Source organism: Cygnus olor, chromosome 15, assembly GCF_009769625.2.
Source record: "Cygnus olor isolate bCygOlo1 chromosome 15, bCygOlo1.pri.v2, whole genome shotgun sequence".
Lineage (NCBI taxonomy): Eukaryota > Metazoa > Chordata > Aves > Anseriformes > Anatidae > Cygnus > Cygnus olor.
This window is the reverse complement of record NC_049183.1, coordinates 10,296,715-10,314,843: the sequence shown is the minus strand read 5'-3', so window position 1 is coordinate 10,314,843 and position 18,129 is coordinate 10,296,715. Positions and strand designations below refer to the sequence as shown.

At 36.3% G+C, this 18,129-nt stretch overlaps 2 protein-coding genes across 4 annotated transcripts; one reads left to right on the top strand and one right to left on the bottom strand.

Moving 5' to 3' along the window:
* Positions 1–34: 34 nt before the first annotated feature.
* EIF2AK1 (eukaryotic translation initiation factor 2 alpha kinase 1) lies at positions 35–18,121 on the bottom strand. Of its 3 annotated transcripts, none has more exons than XM_040574526.1 (15): positions 17,988–18,121; positions 17,360–17,518; positions 14,270–14,406; positions 13,460–13,491; positions 12,882–12,981; positions 12,257–12,337; positions 11,738–11,837; positions 10,127–10,178; positions 9,058–9,427; positions 8,677–8,788; positions 6,664–6,770; positions 1,691–1,817; positions 1,492–1,571; positions 717–950; positions 35–224 (listed from the first exon to the last, which is right to left on the bottom strand). In XM_040574526.1, exons 1-15 carry the CDS (start codon positions 18,109–18,111, stop codon positions 102–104), a joined length of 1,938 nt encoding a protein of 645 aa, XP_040430460.1. In that variant the 5' UTR covers positions 18,112–18,121; the 3' UTR covers positions 35–101. The 3 variants fall into 3 exon arrangements, with proteins under 3 accessions (XP_040430460.1, XP_040430461.1, XP_040430462.1); XM_040574527.1 differs by lacking the exon at positions 17,988–18,121 and adding an exon at positions 17,597–17,633; XM_040574528.1 differs by lacking the exon at positions 17,988–18,121 and adding an exon at positions 15,426–15,687 and having other exon boundaries at positions 17,360–17,486.
* Positions 1,824–5,758, top strand: ANKRD61 (ankyrin repeat domain 61). Its single transcript, XM_040574533.1, has 2 exons — positions 1,824–2,988; positions 4,733–5,758. The coding sequence occupies exon 2, from the start codon at positions 4,882–4,884 to the stop codon at positions 5,713–5,715; it is 834 nt and encodes a 277-aa protein (XP_040430467.1). The 5' UTR covers positions 1,824–2,988; positions 4,733–4,881; the 3' UTR covers positions 5,716–5,758.
* Positions 18,122–18,129: the final 8 nt, after the last annotated feature.

Sequence of the window (18,129 nt, the reverse complement as noted above, 5' to 3'; positions counted from 1 at the left end):
GCCTTTAAAGAACAGACAAGACAATCAAAATGCATTGAAATATTTTATGTAAAAAAAAGTTTCATATAACTTAATATACAATAGTTTTGTTCTTCCTGTACTTAAACTGGAGAACCTAGGCTCATAGGTTCATCTTGTTCATTAGAAAGGCGTCTTAATTTCTCTTTCAATTTTTCTATTTCTTCCTCTTGCTGTCTCAACTTCTGCTGCAGATTATAAATAACCTGAAAGTAAGAGTCAGTTTATTTCATTTATATACAGGCAAGCATAAAGCCTTACTGATGTATTTATGTGTCTGTACTGGATTGTGAACAAGATTGATTCTGCAGCACCACAGGTATTAGGGGTATTTGATATTACAAATTGAAAAAAACTGGCTCAAGGAAAGGGAAAATAAAGATTCTGCAGAGCTGACAGAAAGCTTCAAAAACTTTTATGACATTTACCTCAAGCGGTATGTAAATCAAGTGTCCAGTCTTAATTAAATTACATATGCCTAATGACCATTTGTCTACTTTAAGAGACCAGAAACAGGGGCCTAAATATTGTCAGGGGGAAAAAAAAATAAAAAAAAAAATCACACAGTCCTCTTAAGTTATTTGAAAAACAAATATACAGGTACAGTAGAGGCAGGGAAACTAAGGGGATCATTATAAAGCAACTTTCTTTCTATATTTCTTTATCCTGCAAAGGCTGAGGTTATTGGCATAACTTACATGTTCTGTGGTATGAAATAATTCACTTTCACGAAGCTGAGCAGCAGTTGGTCTTTCTGTAGATAGCTGACTGGTGAGAAGCTTAACATACTTGGCTTGAACAGGCCATTTTTTGTAGAAAGTATGAGGAATGTGGCCATTCCTCAAATGTGTAAGAACTTCTGCTCTTTCCATTTCTGTTCCAAACGGCTGGAAGAGTTCTAGCAGGATAACACCCAAGCTATACATATCTGACTGAAAAAGGGATGAGGAAAAAGTTCTGGGATAATCCTTATTTTAAATGACTTACTAGATTTCTGCTCACCTAAGTTTCACAATATGAAAAGGTTTTGTGATAAAGTTACATGGCACTACTAAAGCAACTCAAATTCAGATCTACACAGATTCTTCAAGATGAACCTAGAAATGCAAATTTTGCATTTAGCTTAGTTGAAATTTGTTTCAGCAAGAAAATGGAGTAATGGTAGAAGAGATATTTACCAGCTATGATGCATAGGTGAGGGGCTTGTTTTATTCCTATAATCCAATTTTAAGTACGCCTTACAGAAGTCAGTAATTTCACCGTAAGGCTCTGTTCAGATGAATGGTGCTATTAAAATTAAATACATAATTTTTGAAAAATTACATTTCAGGTTCCACAGATAGACACAAGGTGTAACATTAGACAATCTGAATATCAGTGCCTGAATATCAGGCAATGAGGCATCAGACAATCTGAATATCAGGTAATATTTAACAGCATTTAATTGGCTTCATAGAAAAAAAAAATCCCTACCTTGAAATCATAGTCAGAGCCCTGCAGTTGTTCTGGTGAGGCATAGAGGCAAGTCCCCACACCTGAAGTATGCATCAGACCTTTAAAAAGTCAGTTTAGACTTAACTCAGGGTTACCATTTCATTTAAGAATTTAGTATTAGTGTTTTTAATATGACATAAACTTAAATACTGAAACCTACAAAGATTTCTGCTCTTACCATTTATCCTTTCTGTGTGAATCTTCATCATCCTATCTGCATCATCCGAAAGGAGGTCTTTGCATGCTAATCCAAAATCTCCTATTTTAACACGATGATCTGATCCATGTAGAAAGATATTTCTGGGCTATAAAATGAGACAGTATAAAGTCTTACACAAACCTATACATAGGATTACGATGTATTAAGCTGTTTCAAAATCTGTAACATCCATTCAGAGGGGTAAGATAATGATTATTTAATAACTTCTGTTAGTGAGATAGAAAACAATAGACTATCAAATGATGTGTTAACAAGCACTGGTTGGACAGAAAGACCACACATAAAGACCTAGGGAAAAGTAAAGAAAGCAAAACAGGAAAAACAAAGATTTAGTGAAAAGACAAAGTACTTTTTTCTTCTCAGCAGGAAATGGAAATTTGCAGAACAGTAATCTTAACAGGCAAGAGTGCACAGCAAATTAGACCAACTAACATAGCAGGAAGGACTGAGATCTTTGGGCTAGGCATAGCATGAAACAGACGTACTTTTCTGTATGACAAGCACAGCTGCAACATGCTACTTTGTTCCAGGAAAGTTGCTAAGAAAGTAAGTGCTGAGAGGCTGCAAAGTAGGGAACGCTGACTATGGAAAAACGGAAATAGTTTTATCTGTGTGTTTTGGCTGTATAAGCACTAAGCAGACATGTTAGTGCTATGTGTCTAGGAAAAAGAAATACTTGCCACATGAAAGAAAATGTAATATCAAATTAAAGTTTTTACTTAGTCTCTGCAGCACAGAATTTCTGAACTTAGGTACACTTCTATGAAAAATGAAAACAGTGTTGCTTAGTACAGATTTTTTTCCTACTAAATAAAATGAACACTGGCAAGAAAGCAAATGGAACAGAAGACTTTTTCCATTCTTAAACTTTTGCTGCTTTTATAGTGCGTTTAAAATGTTGCACTGAATAATGAGGTTACTTCAAAGCTACTCTCGAACCAGACATCCCACAACATCGCAAACAATGACACTGCTCAAGTGATAGATTCCAAATCTTTTATTTCCAATTATGGATTTTCATTACAAAAACTACAAGTCCCTTGTCTACAAACAATATGATCAAGAGAGACATTAGAGAGACTGGCCACTCTCTACATTTGCTGCGTTCTCCTGGGGACAGAGGAAATGCTGTGAAGAGCTATATGAAGTAATAATGGAAGATGACAACACTTAAAGCTTTACTATCTGATCACTCTGACAGTGAAACAGTGTCTGCTTGGGGAGGACCCTAACTCATAGATCTGCTCTCCCTCCAGGTAACCATTTGATCGGGATTATAATTTATGTTTAAAGAATCTTGTAGATTTAAGAAATCCCACCTTTTTTTTTTTCCCTAATGAAAAAAATCATTAAAAAACACTTAATGGTTGTGGCTTCTAATGAAAACAGACTCCTAAATCTTAGTAAAATTGAAGTCACAGGACTTGCAGGCACAAGTATTACTTTGGGGAAAATGGATCTCCAACAGATCACAACAGGGGCCTTCCACATCTCACATTTCTTTGAAGGAGTCAGTGGGCCTCTAGTTAACAGCAATCCAGCTGAACTCATTTATATTAATTTCAAAAAGATATTTGTCCAGACCCTCACTGAACTCAACTGTAGTGAAGTTAGAGGGAAGGTCCCCCCAGATAAGTATCTAGCTTAAAGACTTAAAAGAAGCGATAAATAGTCAGCTTTCAAGGTAAAGGATATCAACTGATTTTTTATGAATTTGTGCTGGGAACTATGCTGAACAACATATTTGTAAATGATTCAGAAAAAGGAGGGTGAGTGGTGAGATGACAAAGTTTACCAGCTGTACTGTATTATTCAATGAAATAACGATGAGGTCTGAATGCAAAGAACTGTAGAAGGATCTTGCGATTCTTAACAGGCAGGGAGTACAGTGACGAAAGGAATTCAGTGCAAATAAGCATTAAAATGTAAATTTAAATGTAAAAGGAAAAGCAATCCCAATTTTATATGGGCAACAACTGTCTCTGAGCTGACTGTTACCGCTCAAGAGTGGTAACAGACAACTCCAAAAATGGCAAATTGATGTTCATCATCAGTCTATAAAGCAAATTGTACATTACCAACTAAGGGGGGATGTAAAGAAGAAAACATCATATGATACTACATGAATTAATATGCTACCATCTTCAATACCGTCTACAGTTCTGAGCCTCCCATCTCAAAAAACACATAGAGCTGGAAAAATGTGCAGAGATGGTTCACATGAACGCTGAAAATTTGGAATGGCTTCCATTCAAGGAATCACTAAATATAAAGCACAAGACAAACTGTTAGGTTTAAAACAGATCTATTAAATCATGCATGGAATGGAAAAAGTGAGTAGGAAACACTACTCAGTAATTAATATAAACAGAAACTATAACCAGAGGTAGTATCTGTTGACTCAGAGTCATATCATTGTTGAATACACTTCTTATGCTGAAAACTGCCTTGTTACAATAGATTTTTAAATAACATTTTCTAAGCTGAAAATAGAGAAGAGGCAAGAACTAGTCACTAGCTGATGAAGCCATCTATAGCAAATCTGTCCAAGAAGCTGCTAAATTTTGTTGATTTACAACCCAAATCTGACGACAGAACTGACCTATACAAGCTGTAATCCACACGTCCTGAAGCCCAAGCACTGTATCACAGACATGATGGTTCTGCCTGCTTATGCTCCTTCTATGAGATTCAGTGACCTGAAGCTGAACTATGATGACTCATTTATCATCCTATAAAACTGGGAAATAGAGGAACTCAAGGCATAACATCATTTTATGCATTCCTGCTGGGCACACAGAAGCTGTGGTTAGCAAAAATGAATTAATGACCTAACTTCTGTTAGGTTGCTAATGACCTAACTTCTGTTAGGTCATAGCAACCCGTAAAATTTGTTCTGACAACTAACGTTTTGCAACCTGTTACAATGCTATGCCCTACCAGTCCAAAAGTATTTTAAATTAAAAAAAAAAACAACTGAAACTGTGTTTTGTATTACAGAAATAACAAGAGGCTACACAGCACTTCATCTCATACTAAATTTACCTAGTACTTATAGAGCTGGGACATCCACTTCAGGCAAATTTCAGAGAGATCAGCAAACTTGACAGCATATTACAGAAAAGTGTCTCTGTATCTTGCATACTGTAATGTATCAGACAGATCCTGAAATGAGTAATTACAAATACGACCATCTGCTACATTCAGGCCAGCAATCTGATGATGCCTTTCCACCTATACGCATTCTTTTTGAGTATTGTCTCAACATAAAGGACACTGCCAAGTCTGGCTGGACACCTCTTCACATAGCTGCAGGATCACTAAACACTGAGGAAATAGCAGCTTTAATCGCATGTGGAGCAAATATTAATTCTGCTATTCCAATTTGTGGGAGAACTGCCCTTCACATTGCAGTGTGTGCAGCATCATCTAAAGCAAGCAGAATTTTAGGTGTCAACACAGATTGCATCCATTTACTGTTAAGTAACGGAGCCAGTGTAAATATCGAAGATCGTGAAGGACGAACAGCTATTCACGAGGCCTGCTCAGGTGGCAGAAAGGAAATAGTTGATCTCCTGTTAGAGTATAAGGCAGACGTGAATACTTTAACAAGAGATGGACAATCTCCACTCTTCTCATTTCTTCAGCGCAGACCAAATTTGAAAGATACAGCGCTGTTGAACAAGTTGCTGGGATTCTCCTATCCATTGAAGTTAACAGATAATCACGGACAACTACCCGCCGGACTTCTGTTCCCAGAATTCCAAGCATTGAAAGACTTCCTTTTAACATTATCACAGAAATTACTGTCCCTGCAGGATATCTGCAAAATCACTGTTAGAAGAATGTATGGCGAAAACAACAAGCATTGGCTCAAAAATAGGCTTCCAGTAACTGTATGGGATTCTTTATACAACTACCAGGAGTTTGGAAAATACAGCCATGACAACGCTAAACAGGAAAGCAAACTGAAAAACTGTTAACCCAGAAACAGCCCATAGAAAATTAAAATTGATCCAGGATGAAGATTAATATTGTGTGTTTTTAAGTTGTTCCACGTTCTCTTATGTGGAATGTTAATAACTAAGATAATATTTACAGTAATTTCCTCATACAGGTATCATCTCAGGTGCAGAGAACCTTTGAAGGAAGCAGCACAGAATACACATTCACATCATTTTTAATCAATTCCATGAGTTTAAACTGGGGGGGGGGGGTGACAAGATGTATTCTACCTATGTTTCACATTTAAGCCAGCAAGTCAAAGCTGTTGTTATGATTAGAGTTCCAAAAAACTACAGAGGAACATAAAATGGACATCTATTCTAATCCACTCAAAGTGTATTTTTCTAAGTCTGATCTTCACTACATTTAACATGAATGAAAACAAACTTTTCATTCCTTCACTGAAGTCACCTACAATTTCAGTCCCTTACATTTGATAACAACCATTTTGAAAGACAGCAGTTATTTGCAACTGAGGAAAAATTATCAAAAAATAAGCATGTAAAAACTATAATTTGAACTTATTTTCAAAAGCTAACTGATTTGCTGTTAGCAAATTGAGGAGCACTCAAAGGTCTTTGCTTATTTTTATAGTTACCTGAAAGACTACTTTTTAGGTAATTTAGCTCCTACCCTGTTTAAGGAAGGACCAAATAAAACCAATCTGTCCATCCCTGTTTAGGACAAGACAATGGCTTCACAAAACATTTCCAGAGCTTAATCAGAATTTACTTTAAGTAATTGAGAAATATAGTAAAGAAAACATGGTAATGGTATAGAGGAGACAATTTATTTTTCATATATAATATAGCTAAATTCTTAAGAGCCCAGGTCCTCTCAAATTAACCATGAAGTTGCTTTCATCCTCCCATCATGCAAGCTATCTTCGTTTTCTTTAACCTCAAGTGATAATTCAATGAACTTACTTTAATGTCTCGATGCATCACTCCCATGCTGTGGATATAGCACACTCCTTCTAATAGCTCCTGAAAAATTTTCATTGTCCAGTTGACATCCACAAGATGGTATGGACCTTAAAAGAATTTAAAATCTGTATTATTTCAGCTAATTTTGCTGACTTATTTGTGTTTATGATACTATGCATTGCTGAAATTAGTTTATTTATGAAAAAAAAGAATAGAATGAACACAGTTTAAAGAATGAAATTTCCCATAGTTCTCCTAAGAGGGTATTTTGAAACAGTAGAAAGTCACTCAGCTCAAAATTCAGAAGGGGACATGAATGCATCTGCATGAAAAGATTTGTCCAAACCTATCATAGTTATTAGATTAAAAATTTAACAATCACAGACTTGAAAGTAAGTATCCTCACTGTTTGTATATTTGACTCCAATTTGAATTCTGCTAGGCCCCAGTAATGACTGGAAGTTGTGGTTTCCATAAATTAATCACCACTTTTGTAAAACTGTACTTATTTGTTCTGGATTAAGAGACTCATGAACTTAATTAAAACCAAAACAATGATATTCTTATCACTCTCCAAGAGGATCAGAATGGTATATGAAAATGAAAAGAACAACAGGTTACTGTCTTCCTTACAACATAAATGATGGAGTTTGAAAATCAAGGAAAATGCACGAGAATCTCTTGAATGCTGTGAAACACTGATGGACTTTTCTTATTGTTATCTGCCTGACCACAGCATCAGAGATGACTGACATCTGATTACTCTTCACTGTGCACCTTTTGTTCTAGTCCCACCTCTCTTCTTTCTTACTACTTCCCATGTTTTCTGCTCTCATTCAAAAAAAATCTTGTTCCTTTAATCTCTTTCTACTGTGTTTTCCTGAACTCTTCACTTCCATGCAACTCATAGATTGGAACGTAAAATACAGTTCTAGATAAAACCATAACAATTTGCACGATAGTATGCTGTCTGTATTAAATTGCAATATTCCTTTTTGGATCCTTCTGCAGTTGTGCTCCCCTCTGAAATTCCCAAACCTTCTCTGTCTGCTGCTGTCCTACATAGACTTAACAATGTAATTGTTTTTACCATTTCCCAAACTATTATTTTATTAAACTGCATTGACTTCCTACTTTAATGACCCAGATCTAACGTCTGCTGCTACTTTCAACACTCACCATTGTCTCCCTCTTGGGTTTCTATTTCTTAATCTCTAACCTATAGCATTCACTTTTTCTCTCCTGTCACTTGTGGAAAGTTTGTGAAAATGGCATTTTGCAAGGCCAAATGCCCTAGCAATTCTGTCATTCCTAGAAGAGAAATGTCATCTCTTAAGCCTATGAAAGCTATAAAGACTATGATTACGGGAGACATCAGGGAAAGTCAGCTGATGGGGAAAAACAGTTAGCTGCTAAACGTCATTCCATGACTAAACGGAACAACAGATTTACCTTAATAGTGATTTAACTAAGATTAAATGTTAGTTTTTTTTTTAGACCAATGGCAATTAGCTTTAAGAACAAACTTGAAAGCTTTTAAGTATGTTTTAACTTGTCTGGAACAGTAGATGCATTTATGTTTTCCCCAGCAGATAAACTAGCCTGCGCGGAGCTCTGTTCTGTAGCAGCTAGACTGCTACCAAAGTAAAAATTCAATTATTTAAACAGCTTACTGAGAAAGAGCAAATTCTCTCATTAAAAAATTCTATTCCAAACAAGTAGCAGTGTCCATGCACAGATCTCTCCAGGTAACAACTATGCCTCAGGCATACATTCACTCTTCTTTGATGAATTGTCTAAAACTCATGAACTTAAATCTCTTTTACCAACACATAACATTAAAGGTTCAATACTAGCAGCTACTAGATGAAGTGAATAAATAACCTAATTAAGAAGATCCGTATTATAAACTGCTGAATTAAAACATTAAATCATGTAAATGGACTTCCAATTAGGACAAAATAAATATTTGCTTTATGATATGTAAATTTTAAAAACAGTGATGAATCTTACTGGCAGTTTCCTCTGTTCTCTCATTGTATTTTTTATTACGGTCAACAATCCAATCCCATAAGGATAGTTCACACAGTTGCATCTGTATATGAAGCATCAAACGATACTCCACCTAACAGAAAAATAACAGTCCATGATTTTGCCAGTGTAATAGGAACAGTATTTCCTTAATTATTTTCTCTAAGAAGTAATAAAAACTAAATTTATTTTAGACATAAATTTAAGTTACAAGTAAAACTTTTCTGTAATTTTGGTTCTTTAGCAGTCATTTTCTTTTTTAAATTTATCATTATAAATCATTTCTGTGTTTACCGAATTCTACTTTATAGTCATCATTAAACCAGACAGTAGCTAAGTATATCTAAAGAGAAAGGCATTTACCTCAAACTCTCCACAGAGAGCTACATCGTTCTTGGAGCATTCTTCAGTGCAGGACTTACTTTCAGTGCTAACATCTAGATCCAGACTACAATGAGGTCCATGTGATGAATGATTTTTAAAATCAGTTGACCCACTGTCAACATTACTTACAGTCTCTTCTTGTACTTCTAGGGGTAATTCACATCCATTTGGTTTCATACATTCTTTACTACTACTGTTAGTAAAATCATTCTTTACATTCATGTTCTGCACTGATTCACTATCCAGATTTCTAAGACAGGTACTATCACGGGACTTCTCTTCTTGTGAAGTAAGGTCAGCAAAGATAATTGAACTACCGCTTCCCATGCTCTGAATGCGACAGTGATTACTGAAAAGGATAAAGGGAGGGAAATCAAAATATGTACCGTTTTATGCCATCTATTTGTGATACACCATTCTGAAAACTTTATTTTTTATTGTGAACTGCATTCCAGAGTAAAAGTTCATCTGCTTCACCACATAAAACTTTATGTAACTGGCACTGTAGGTTCTAGCCTTTTGTACCTTCCCTCAGCACAGATTTTGTGATAGCTGACCCAGACAGCTCATAGGTATACACAGTCCTGGGTCACAGCATTTACTGGGCAGAAGTACGATGATCCATTCCTTCTCAGTTAGGAAGTTACACTATAAGATACCTCATTGGACTCTGTCTCTTTATGAAAAGGGCCAATCAATACTTCTGAGAAACAAAAGGCCACTTTCCTCTAATAAGACTCCACAGTATAAATCGGTGTTGGTGAATACTACAGAACTTTTGAAGTAAACTTGAAGCTCAGTTCAACACTCAGGCACTCTGAAATTGAGAGATCCAAGGAAGGCAGGAGAATCCAGCAACATTCTTCAGCTCATACAACCAGAAGAGAAACAATGACAAGGATAACTAATACTTATTCTTTGTTATAATTTGGAAATAAAAAACACTTGTGCAATACATGCTGAATTCTGTACTGTTTTAATGTTATTAAAAAAAAAGTCTTTCTGTTAAAGACAAATTAATGTTATTATTGAGATGTATAATACTTACTTGCCGCTTTCTTGCTCCAAAGATAACGACTGCAACTTCAATATTGTCTTATCTATTGGATGAAAAGATAAATGGTATTTTACAAAACAACACATGCAGATGGGTACTGCAAATTAACATTTAATCTATATCATCTTACTGAACTTAACTTCATTATCTGCAGATCTCTCTCTCTCTCTCTCTGCTAATGCAAAAGCCATCTCTTAGTCTACTAGGAACCTCAGTAATTTGTTTTTCATTCTTCTTTATAGGAAAGGAAAATAAATGTTATAAGCAATCACTGAAAATGTTGGACTGTGTTTCCTTACATTCACCCAGATTTCATTAATAACTTAGCCAATTCAAAATCAGGGCTTACAATGTGTACAATAATACACAGTTAAAGAAGCAACTCCATAAGAAACCACCTTTTGCATCACCTTGCTGCTGTTTTGAAAACACCTGAAATAATTTTCATTAAAATTTCTTATTTATATGAATAACGAATTTGTTTTAGCACACATAGGTTTCAAAAGCAAATATGAAATACCCATCTTGTAAGCCAAAGAAAAACATTAAGAACCACAATACCCACATGTAGATCTAGTTATATATTAACATTATTGACATTAAATTCTTGTGAAGTATTCCTAGCACTAAAGATGCATCCTTCAACATTCTCAGTATCACGGTTAAAATCTCTTGTCTGTCTTACTATACCATCAACTTCCTATGCATTTTCTTTTGTGCTTAAGGCTGACTGGGCATCAATCCACTGACTTGGAAGACAATAAGGTCATATAGAGGATAAGCAAACCTCCCACTAATAGAGGATCAAAAGATTTAACTGCTAAAGGCATTCCGGAAGAGAATGACAAAGAAAAGTGACCAACAGATTAGGGTTTGAAAAGGACCAAAGGACAAAGTGTGGAAAGAGCTGAGAATAGAGAAACTGGGAAAAAAAAAAAAAAAAAAGACAGGGAGGGAAGGTCACCAGGGAAGAATGCGTAAAATGAACATAAAAGTAGAAAAATTCTCAACAGCTACAGATAATAGCTGATGCCCACACACAAAAAACAAAACCAAACAGCTTCCTCTGTCACTGCAGAACTATAAAACTCAATTTGTCAAATTTAAAAACTCTCCTGCAGAAAGCAAAATAAGTTTTTATTTTTTCCCTTCCCATTAAAGTATTTCCAGTTTCTTACCTAACAAACTTTTTTTTTCTCCTATTCACCCCTTTTCTCACGGTAGCTGAAATAGTTAATTCCCAAGTATTCATTCTTCTCCTTGTTAACTCAACTAGTTTTTGCATTAAGAGGTTTTCATTGCATTCCACTGAAATTCACCCAGCTTTAAAATCCTCCTCAAATACTACCAGAAGAGAAGCTAGTAATTCCACACTTCCAAATTTATCATTATCATCATTTGTTATTCACCAAATAACACAAGCAAGACTGAAGCGCACAGAGGGACATAAAGACCTGGTGGTCATCTTTAGTTTGCTTTGTTGGTGTTTTAAGGAAGAAAAAAAAAAAAAAAAACAGTTATTTTATCAGAAGTACTCTCCTGCAAATAATAGTACAAAGGTTATACATAGGATGCAAGAATTGCACAATATGCTGTACTTTCCTTTTGGGCATAAAGTTTGAGCATGTTCCATCCAAGCAGTGTGATAGCCCACAATATTAGGATGCTGCAGTCCAGCCAGCACTTTAACTTCTCGTAGTACCTAACAGGACCAAGAAGAAACAGTCTGTGTTCTTTATTCTGAGTGCTTAGTAAACCCAAATGGTTTATGATTAAAATGGTTTACAAAAAAAAATAGTTTGATAGAAAAAAATAGATAAAATTATTACAAAAACTGAGGAGATTTGGAAGCTTTAAAACAAATTAAGATTATTTTTTTTTGAAGGGATTACCAAATTCAAGTTAATATACTACTATTAATGGACTTAAACACCTCTTAATTACTTTTTTTCTATCAGGTACTGATAGGGTCAAGTCTTTGGAAACACAATACTAAATGTATAACAAATGCTATTAATATTTTTGATGTTTTGAGAAATATTAACTGCATTACTAAATCAAATTGAAATCAGTTAGAGGAGGCACAGAGTTAGAACAGAGACAAACCAGGATAAATGATACCTTCATGCAATCTCTTCTTGTAGCCTTCTTAATATTGATTTTTTTAATAGCATAGAACTGACCATCTAACTTGTTTCTGACCTGAAAACAGTTGTAATATGACAAAATTAGATCTTAACGTGTTTAGATTAATAAGTTATTAAATCCTATAGAACCAAACATTTTCTAGTAATTAGTTTCTGCACTCTATTTGAATAACCTCTCACTTGTATCAGAAAGTAGCTATCTAAGATGAGGATACTATACTTTTACCATATTTCAGGCCTGCAAACATCTAATCCAATCTTTCTGAAATACATATCTCTATATCTGTCTTTCCATCAGTTAAAAAAAAAAAGCTGATAGGTACTGAAAACTGCTTGATCAGGTTCTCAATAAATCTGAGAGACCACAACGGTCATTTATATATGGCACATACCAGATGGGAAGCTTTAGGCTGGCTGTATGCTACAAGTGTTCAGTACAATTCAACATTAGGTTGAACAATTTACATCCAAATTAAGGTTGCTTTCTTTTCAAGCAGCCACAACTGGAACATTGGGATATGCAGATTAAACAGCAAATCTAAATTTGAAAGAAAAACTAGCTATAAAGTGGTAAGTTATAAATGGAAGGTAAAGAATACCTTGAATACTTGACCATATCCTCCTTTTCCTAGTCTTGCAATCTCATCAAATTCATTCAAGTATCGTGAAGTCTGTGCTTCCAAGAGAACTTCTTTTCCCCTATTCAAAAAAGTTAGGCTGCATTAAACTAAATTGAAACTTTTAAGGAAGGTATTATATATGCTACAGGTATAGACAATCTAAAAATACTGTCTACATCATGAAAAGAAGAGAAAAAGAATCCTTTGGCATTGCCATACTGCATGCTGAAAACCAGGAGACTGCAACAGCATGCACGTGGACAGTTACGGTAAGAGTAACCTACGTGCTACACATACATACCCCGAGTTAATGTAAGTATTCAAATGATCTAAATTTATTCCTGAAAATTTTGTTTTCGTATGGCCACCCTAACCATGAGAGTTGTATTGAAAAAGGAATTTCCATCAGATCGTTCTGAGAGAGTTTGGAAAAATTACAATTTTTTTCCATGTTTCAGAGAGGAAACATGAAAAGCAGTATTAGTTAAATTAAGAGTGGAGCACAGAACTTTAGGGAGGGAGTTGTTAAATATCATTTAAATGCTTTGAATACATACCCAATTGCATGAGAATCTCCATTATCCAGTTCCTGTGAAACAACAAAATCCAACATAAAAACATGCCACAGAGTGATAGGTCTACCATGCCATCAGCACAAACAGCTAAATGAAAACAGTAACTAAAACTATGCCCTTAAAAGAAAATGAGGTTACAGATAGCCTTTCATTCTGCAGAGAGCTTCACCAAATTAAAGTATTATTCTCCCACCAGTAATCTGCTAACATCCCTTTACTGGAGAGATTATTGTCCTTCAAAGTTCTGCTGGCAAACAGGATAAAATGAAGGCTCTAAAATGTGCTTAAGACGACATTAACTAGCTTAGTTGAAGTAGCTAGGTAAGCAAACTGGTCTGATTCAGCCTGAAGCCTATTATGCAGTATATAAAATTATGCCTGCCATTAATATTAATCCATTATAATAAACAAGGGTGTTAACACAAACAACTGGAACAGTTAGAAGTTGTAATGGATGCCGGGGTATCGTTGGAAAAAAAAGAAAAAAAGCTGTAGCAATAGAACACTTAGAACACTTTGCCTGTGTTTAAAAGAAAAAAAAAATCACTTTTTAAAAAAATTAGAATTTAATAAGGAATGAAATATTGCTGGCTTCAAAAGCATTGTTTTGCACCTGTAAATCCAGAATGTGTCATCCCACACAGAAAAGACAGAACTGGAATACCATTTTGTATAATTATTGAAAACATCCAATCCAATACTAAAAGAACCCCAAAACAAAAGCTTCTTTGGATGCAATGATGTGTTAATTCCTTAATGCAGAGGTTGCCAAACAAATTTAACAAAGCTTACCCCATTAAGTACTTGTCGATTAGCTGCTTTCATTAGTTCAGTAATGGCTCTATTATGCTGCAGTCTTACAGTACTAAATTCATCACAGAAGGCAAAAGGGGAGAGCAACCCTGTTCTTGTGAAAGCCTGACGAAGTACTGTACAGAGGAACAGAGAGAAAGGTCACATTAAACGAAGCCTGCCAATAACCACTTGTTTTTTAAATGAGAAAACTTTATTTGAAAGATAGCACATCTGAAAAACTGAACATTCAGTCGCTCTTATTCTAATGCCCTTTCCCATACTCTTAGCAATAAAAACTAATTAAGACCAAACTAGAGCTGCTCTGGGGGAATCTGTTTGCATAATGCAGTCATTTGCCATGCCTTTCATGGCATCTCCTTTCTCACCTCAGTAGATGAATTATACAAACATCCACCTGTTCACTCATCACCTCTAGACTAATTTTGCTTAGTAAAAAGAGAAATTCAAAGCATGTTTACAAGTATGAGGATATGTTTATAATAAAAAGTGGTATTGTCAAGACTTTCTAATTCCCACACAAGCTCACACATTTGTGCATGTACTTGTAGTAAAGCATCACCCCTGACAAAGCACTGCATATTTCACAGTCTGAGTTAAACACTGCTGTGGCGGGGAGAAAACTAACAAATACTGGAGATGGGTGCAGCTGTAAAGATACTACGAAAAAGATTTAGGAGTTTCTTGCTCCAGCAGGGGGATTGGACTGGATGATCTTTCAAGGTCCCTTCCAATCCCTAACATTTTGTGATTCTCTGTTCCAAGGTCTTAAACTTACTTGTAAGATTTCTTTAAGATGTTTCTTCAGTATTGGTATTTCAAAATCAGCCCATTATCTCTTTACGTACATAAAATTTACTGAAAGCAAACCTGTAAGGAATCAGGAATTTTGCTATACAATCCTTATGGACACAGTTATATACAGCAGGAAAGTGTGTGTGGGGGGAATGGGGCTGGGATCTAACCATGCCAACATGAATACACCAACCAAAACCACAGAACAGATAATGTTTACTGCAATATGTATTTCTTCTATTAATCAGGTTTATTCCACTTGGGCAACCAGTTTAAACTATACCAATGGAGGAATGTAATCTGCCATGGAAGTACACAGGGAAATCAAGCAGCTCCATACTTTGGAAGGTGCCTGATCCCTGGTCACTGGGGGGACATGGGAATAACCACATCTTGCCCAAGGCCCTTGGGTCAATAAGGGGGATGGTGAAATGTTCAAGTATTCAACAATCATTTATTAGCTTAAATAACCCCCCCAAGGTAATTCTAAGATGCTTCAAGTCTTCCTACTGGCAGAGCTGTCAGTTATTAGAAAACATACACAGATCCTTGGTCACCCTAGGGTAGAGATGGCAACACTGTCTCTCTCAGGGTGCTTGTGACTGAACCAGCAAAAGCCAAGTTCTGATTAGACTCAACTTCTGGATAATTTAGTTTAGTGTTTCTAATAATTATTTAACATATCACTAAGTAGATAAGTATATGGTTAACGGTGAAATACTTCTATCAGGTAAGAATTCAGTGTTTCCACAATCCATTTTTTCTTCCTCCTCTCCAATTCAACAAATTCTTTTAAAATTATTTTAATTTTTGACATGATAGAGTAGATATGACATATCAGTATAGGGCAGCCTATAATTCTATAGGTACAGGCCAACCTAATCCTTTATCAAACAGGTAGATACAGGATTTCAAAATAGGTCTGTCTATGTCTTTATAGAGATAAAATTATTTTTCCCCCCTAAACATTATTTAACATACCATAAAGTAAATAAGTATAATGATTCTACTGCTCTAAAATCCAGCACCCCTTCCTCTAATCCAAATATTTCTAAGAAATATGTTGTCTTCATTTACGATAAGTTTATTGTGGATATGGATACCAGTATAGGACAATTTTACTTTTCTAAGGTAAATTCTGCTTTTAGAACAGTGAAGATCCAATCTTTACAATCGTTTCTTTACTTTTCCTTGAGCTATCATGAAGCAGACAGGTACAGGCTGGCCAATTTAGTCTAGTCTACTACTAGACCTTTATAGGTCTAGGCCACATAAGCCTTTGCAGGTTAACTTCATAGGTTTTAACCTATATAGGTTTTACATTCACAGGTTAAAAATTCAAATGTCTTAATTTATCTTGTATCATAAATCAGGCATATCAGTATAAGCTGACCATACCCATACAGGGCGACCTATACGTCTTATGGAAAGTTACTTTTTTGTTGTTGCTTTGTTTCTCTCCTAAAACAAGGAATTTGCTTCTTTTGTTTTTGACAGGTATTTTTGCTTTTGATAAAGATATAGTAAGACCTGGGGCCAAACATCTACATCACACTTCAAGAATGAAAAAGTGACAGTTGTCTGTTATTACTGGATGCTAGAAATGGCTTCAAATATAAGCAATATATTATGGCTATTTTTGTTTTCTATGATTACATAGAATAAGGAAAAAAAGCTTAGATTGTTTCTCAAATGCAGTAAGCATATGCTTAATTAAACAAAAACACCTAAGATATGCCATATAACAAAAAGCTAGATTTCAGGAGAGACACCTCACACCTAAGATGCAAGGTCCAGGGTTACGTCAAAGGATTCTACTAGAAAATAAGACTTCCAAAACTATTTACTCTGATTTTCACAGAACATAATTTGACAGATGTAGCGAAGACTATGTCACAGCTATTTCTTGATAAATATTTATGGTAAATCCCACTTTTATCTGTGTTTTTAAAATCATATTTCACATTTCCACTAAGTGTAGTCTCTTTTTAAAAAATTACCTTGCTACCCTTCCTGTGATGCAGCTCTCATGATTTAGCTGAAGCAGAACTGTCTGTTCCTTGCATCAGCAACAACAACATTTGCTTACTATTTTTGAAAACAACACAGGTCCTCAGCCCCCATCAAAGCTGATTCAGGGCATACAGCCTCTTTTCAGTACTAGTCCTGTCGCCTCATGGGACAAGACCTACAGCTTTTTACTGATATTCCACTGTAATCCTCCACAGAAGATACAGGTATATATGGCAGTAAGAAAGCACTACTCTTACTAACTTCGGAACAAACACCTCGAATGAACAGGGTTGTGCGTGTACATGTGGCAGAGATGCTCCAGCAGCGACACAAGCAGCAGCTGGTTTTGGATGGTCGAGGTGAAGTTTACAAACTTCTGTGACCCATTTGCAACTCGCAGTTCTGCTGGCACATCTGATTCTGGAAAAGGAAAACCAGAGGAAGGAATTTAGAACTGATTATATCCCGAGTTACCAAAAAATGAACACACACACCCACCTGCCTTCCACAGCTTTAACATAACCCTGGCTCACAAAAAGGCATACGAGCTGCTGCTGAGCAAGAAGGTTAAGATGCTAATTAGGAACCTAATTATAATTAATTTTTATAAGTGCCTATATAACAAAGTAACCGGAGAAGACGAGGCTCCCCGGTGGCGGCCCAGCTCCCGCAGCGGTCGCGGCCCTGCCCGCTCTTGCATCACCCCCCGCGGCCGCCGCTTCCTCAGAGCTGAGGGGAAGGGAGCGAGGCGCCCATTTTACCTCCTCCTCACTCAGGGAGCCGGGGCCCCGCCGGCACCCTCAGAAAACGGGGCGGAAACGTGGAGTGGAAACCTCCTTCCTTCCCCACAGCCCCCGGGGCTCTCCTCACGGCCGCCAGCCCCGCTTACCGTCAAAGCGCGGCTCCGGGCTCTCCTCGGGGAACTCGATGGCGGGCGGCGGCAGCGAGTGGGGAACCCCTGCCCTCGGTGGGGTCCCGGGCAGCCGCCCCGTGCGTCCCTCGCCCCGCCACATGCCGGGTGCCGGGGTCGG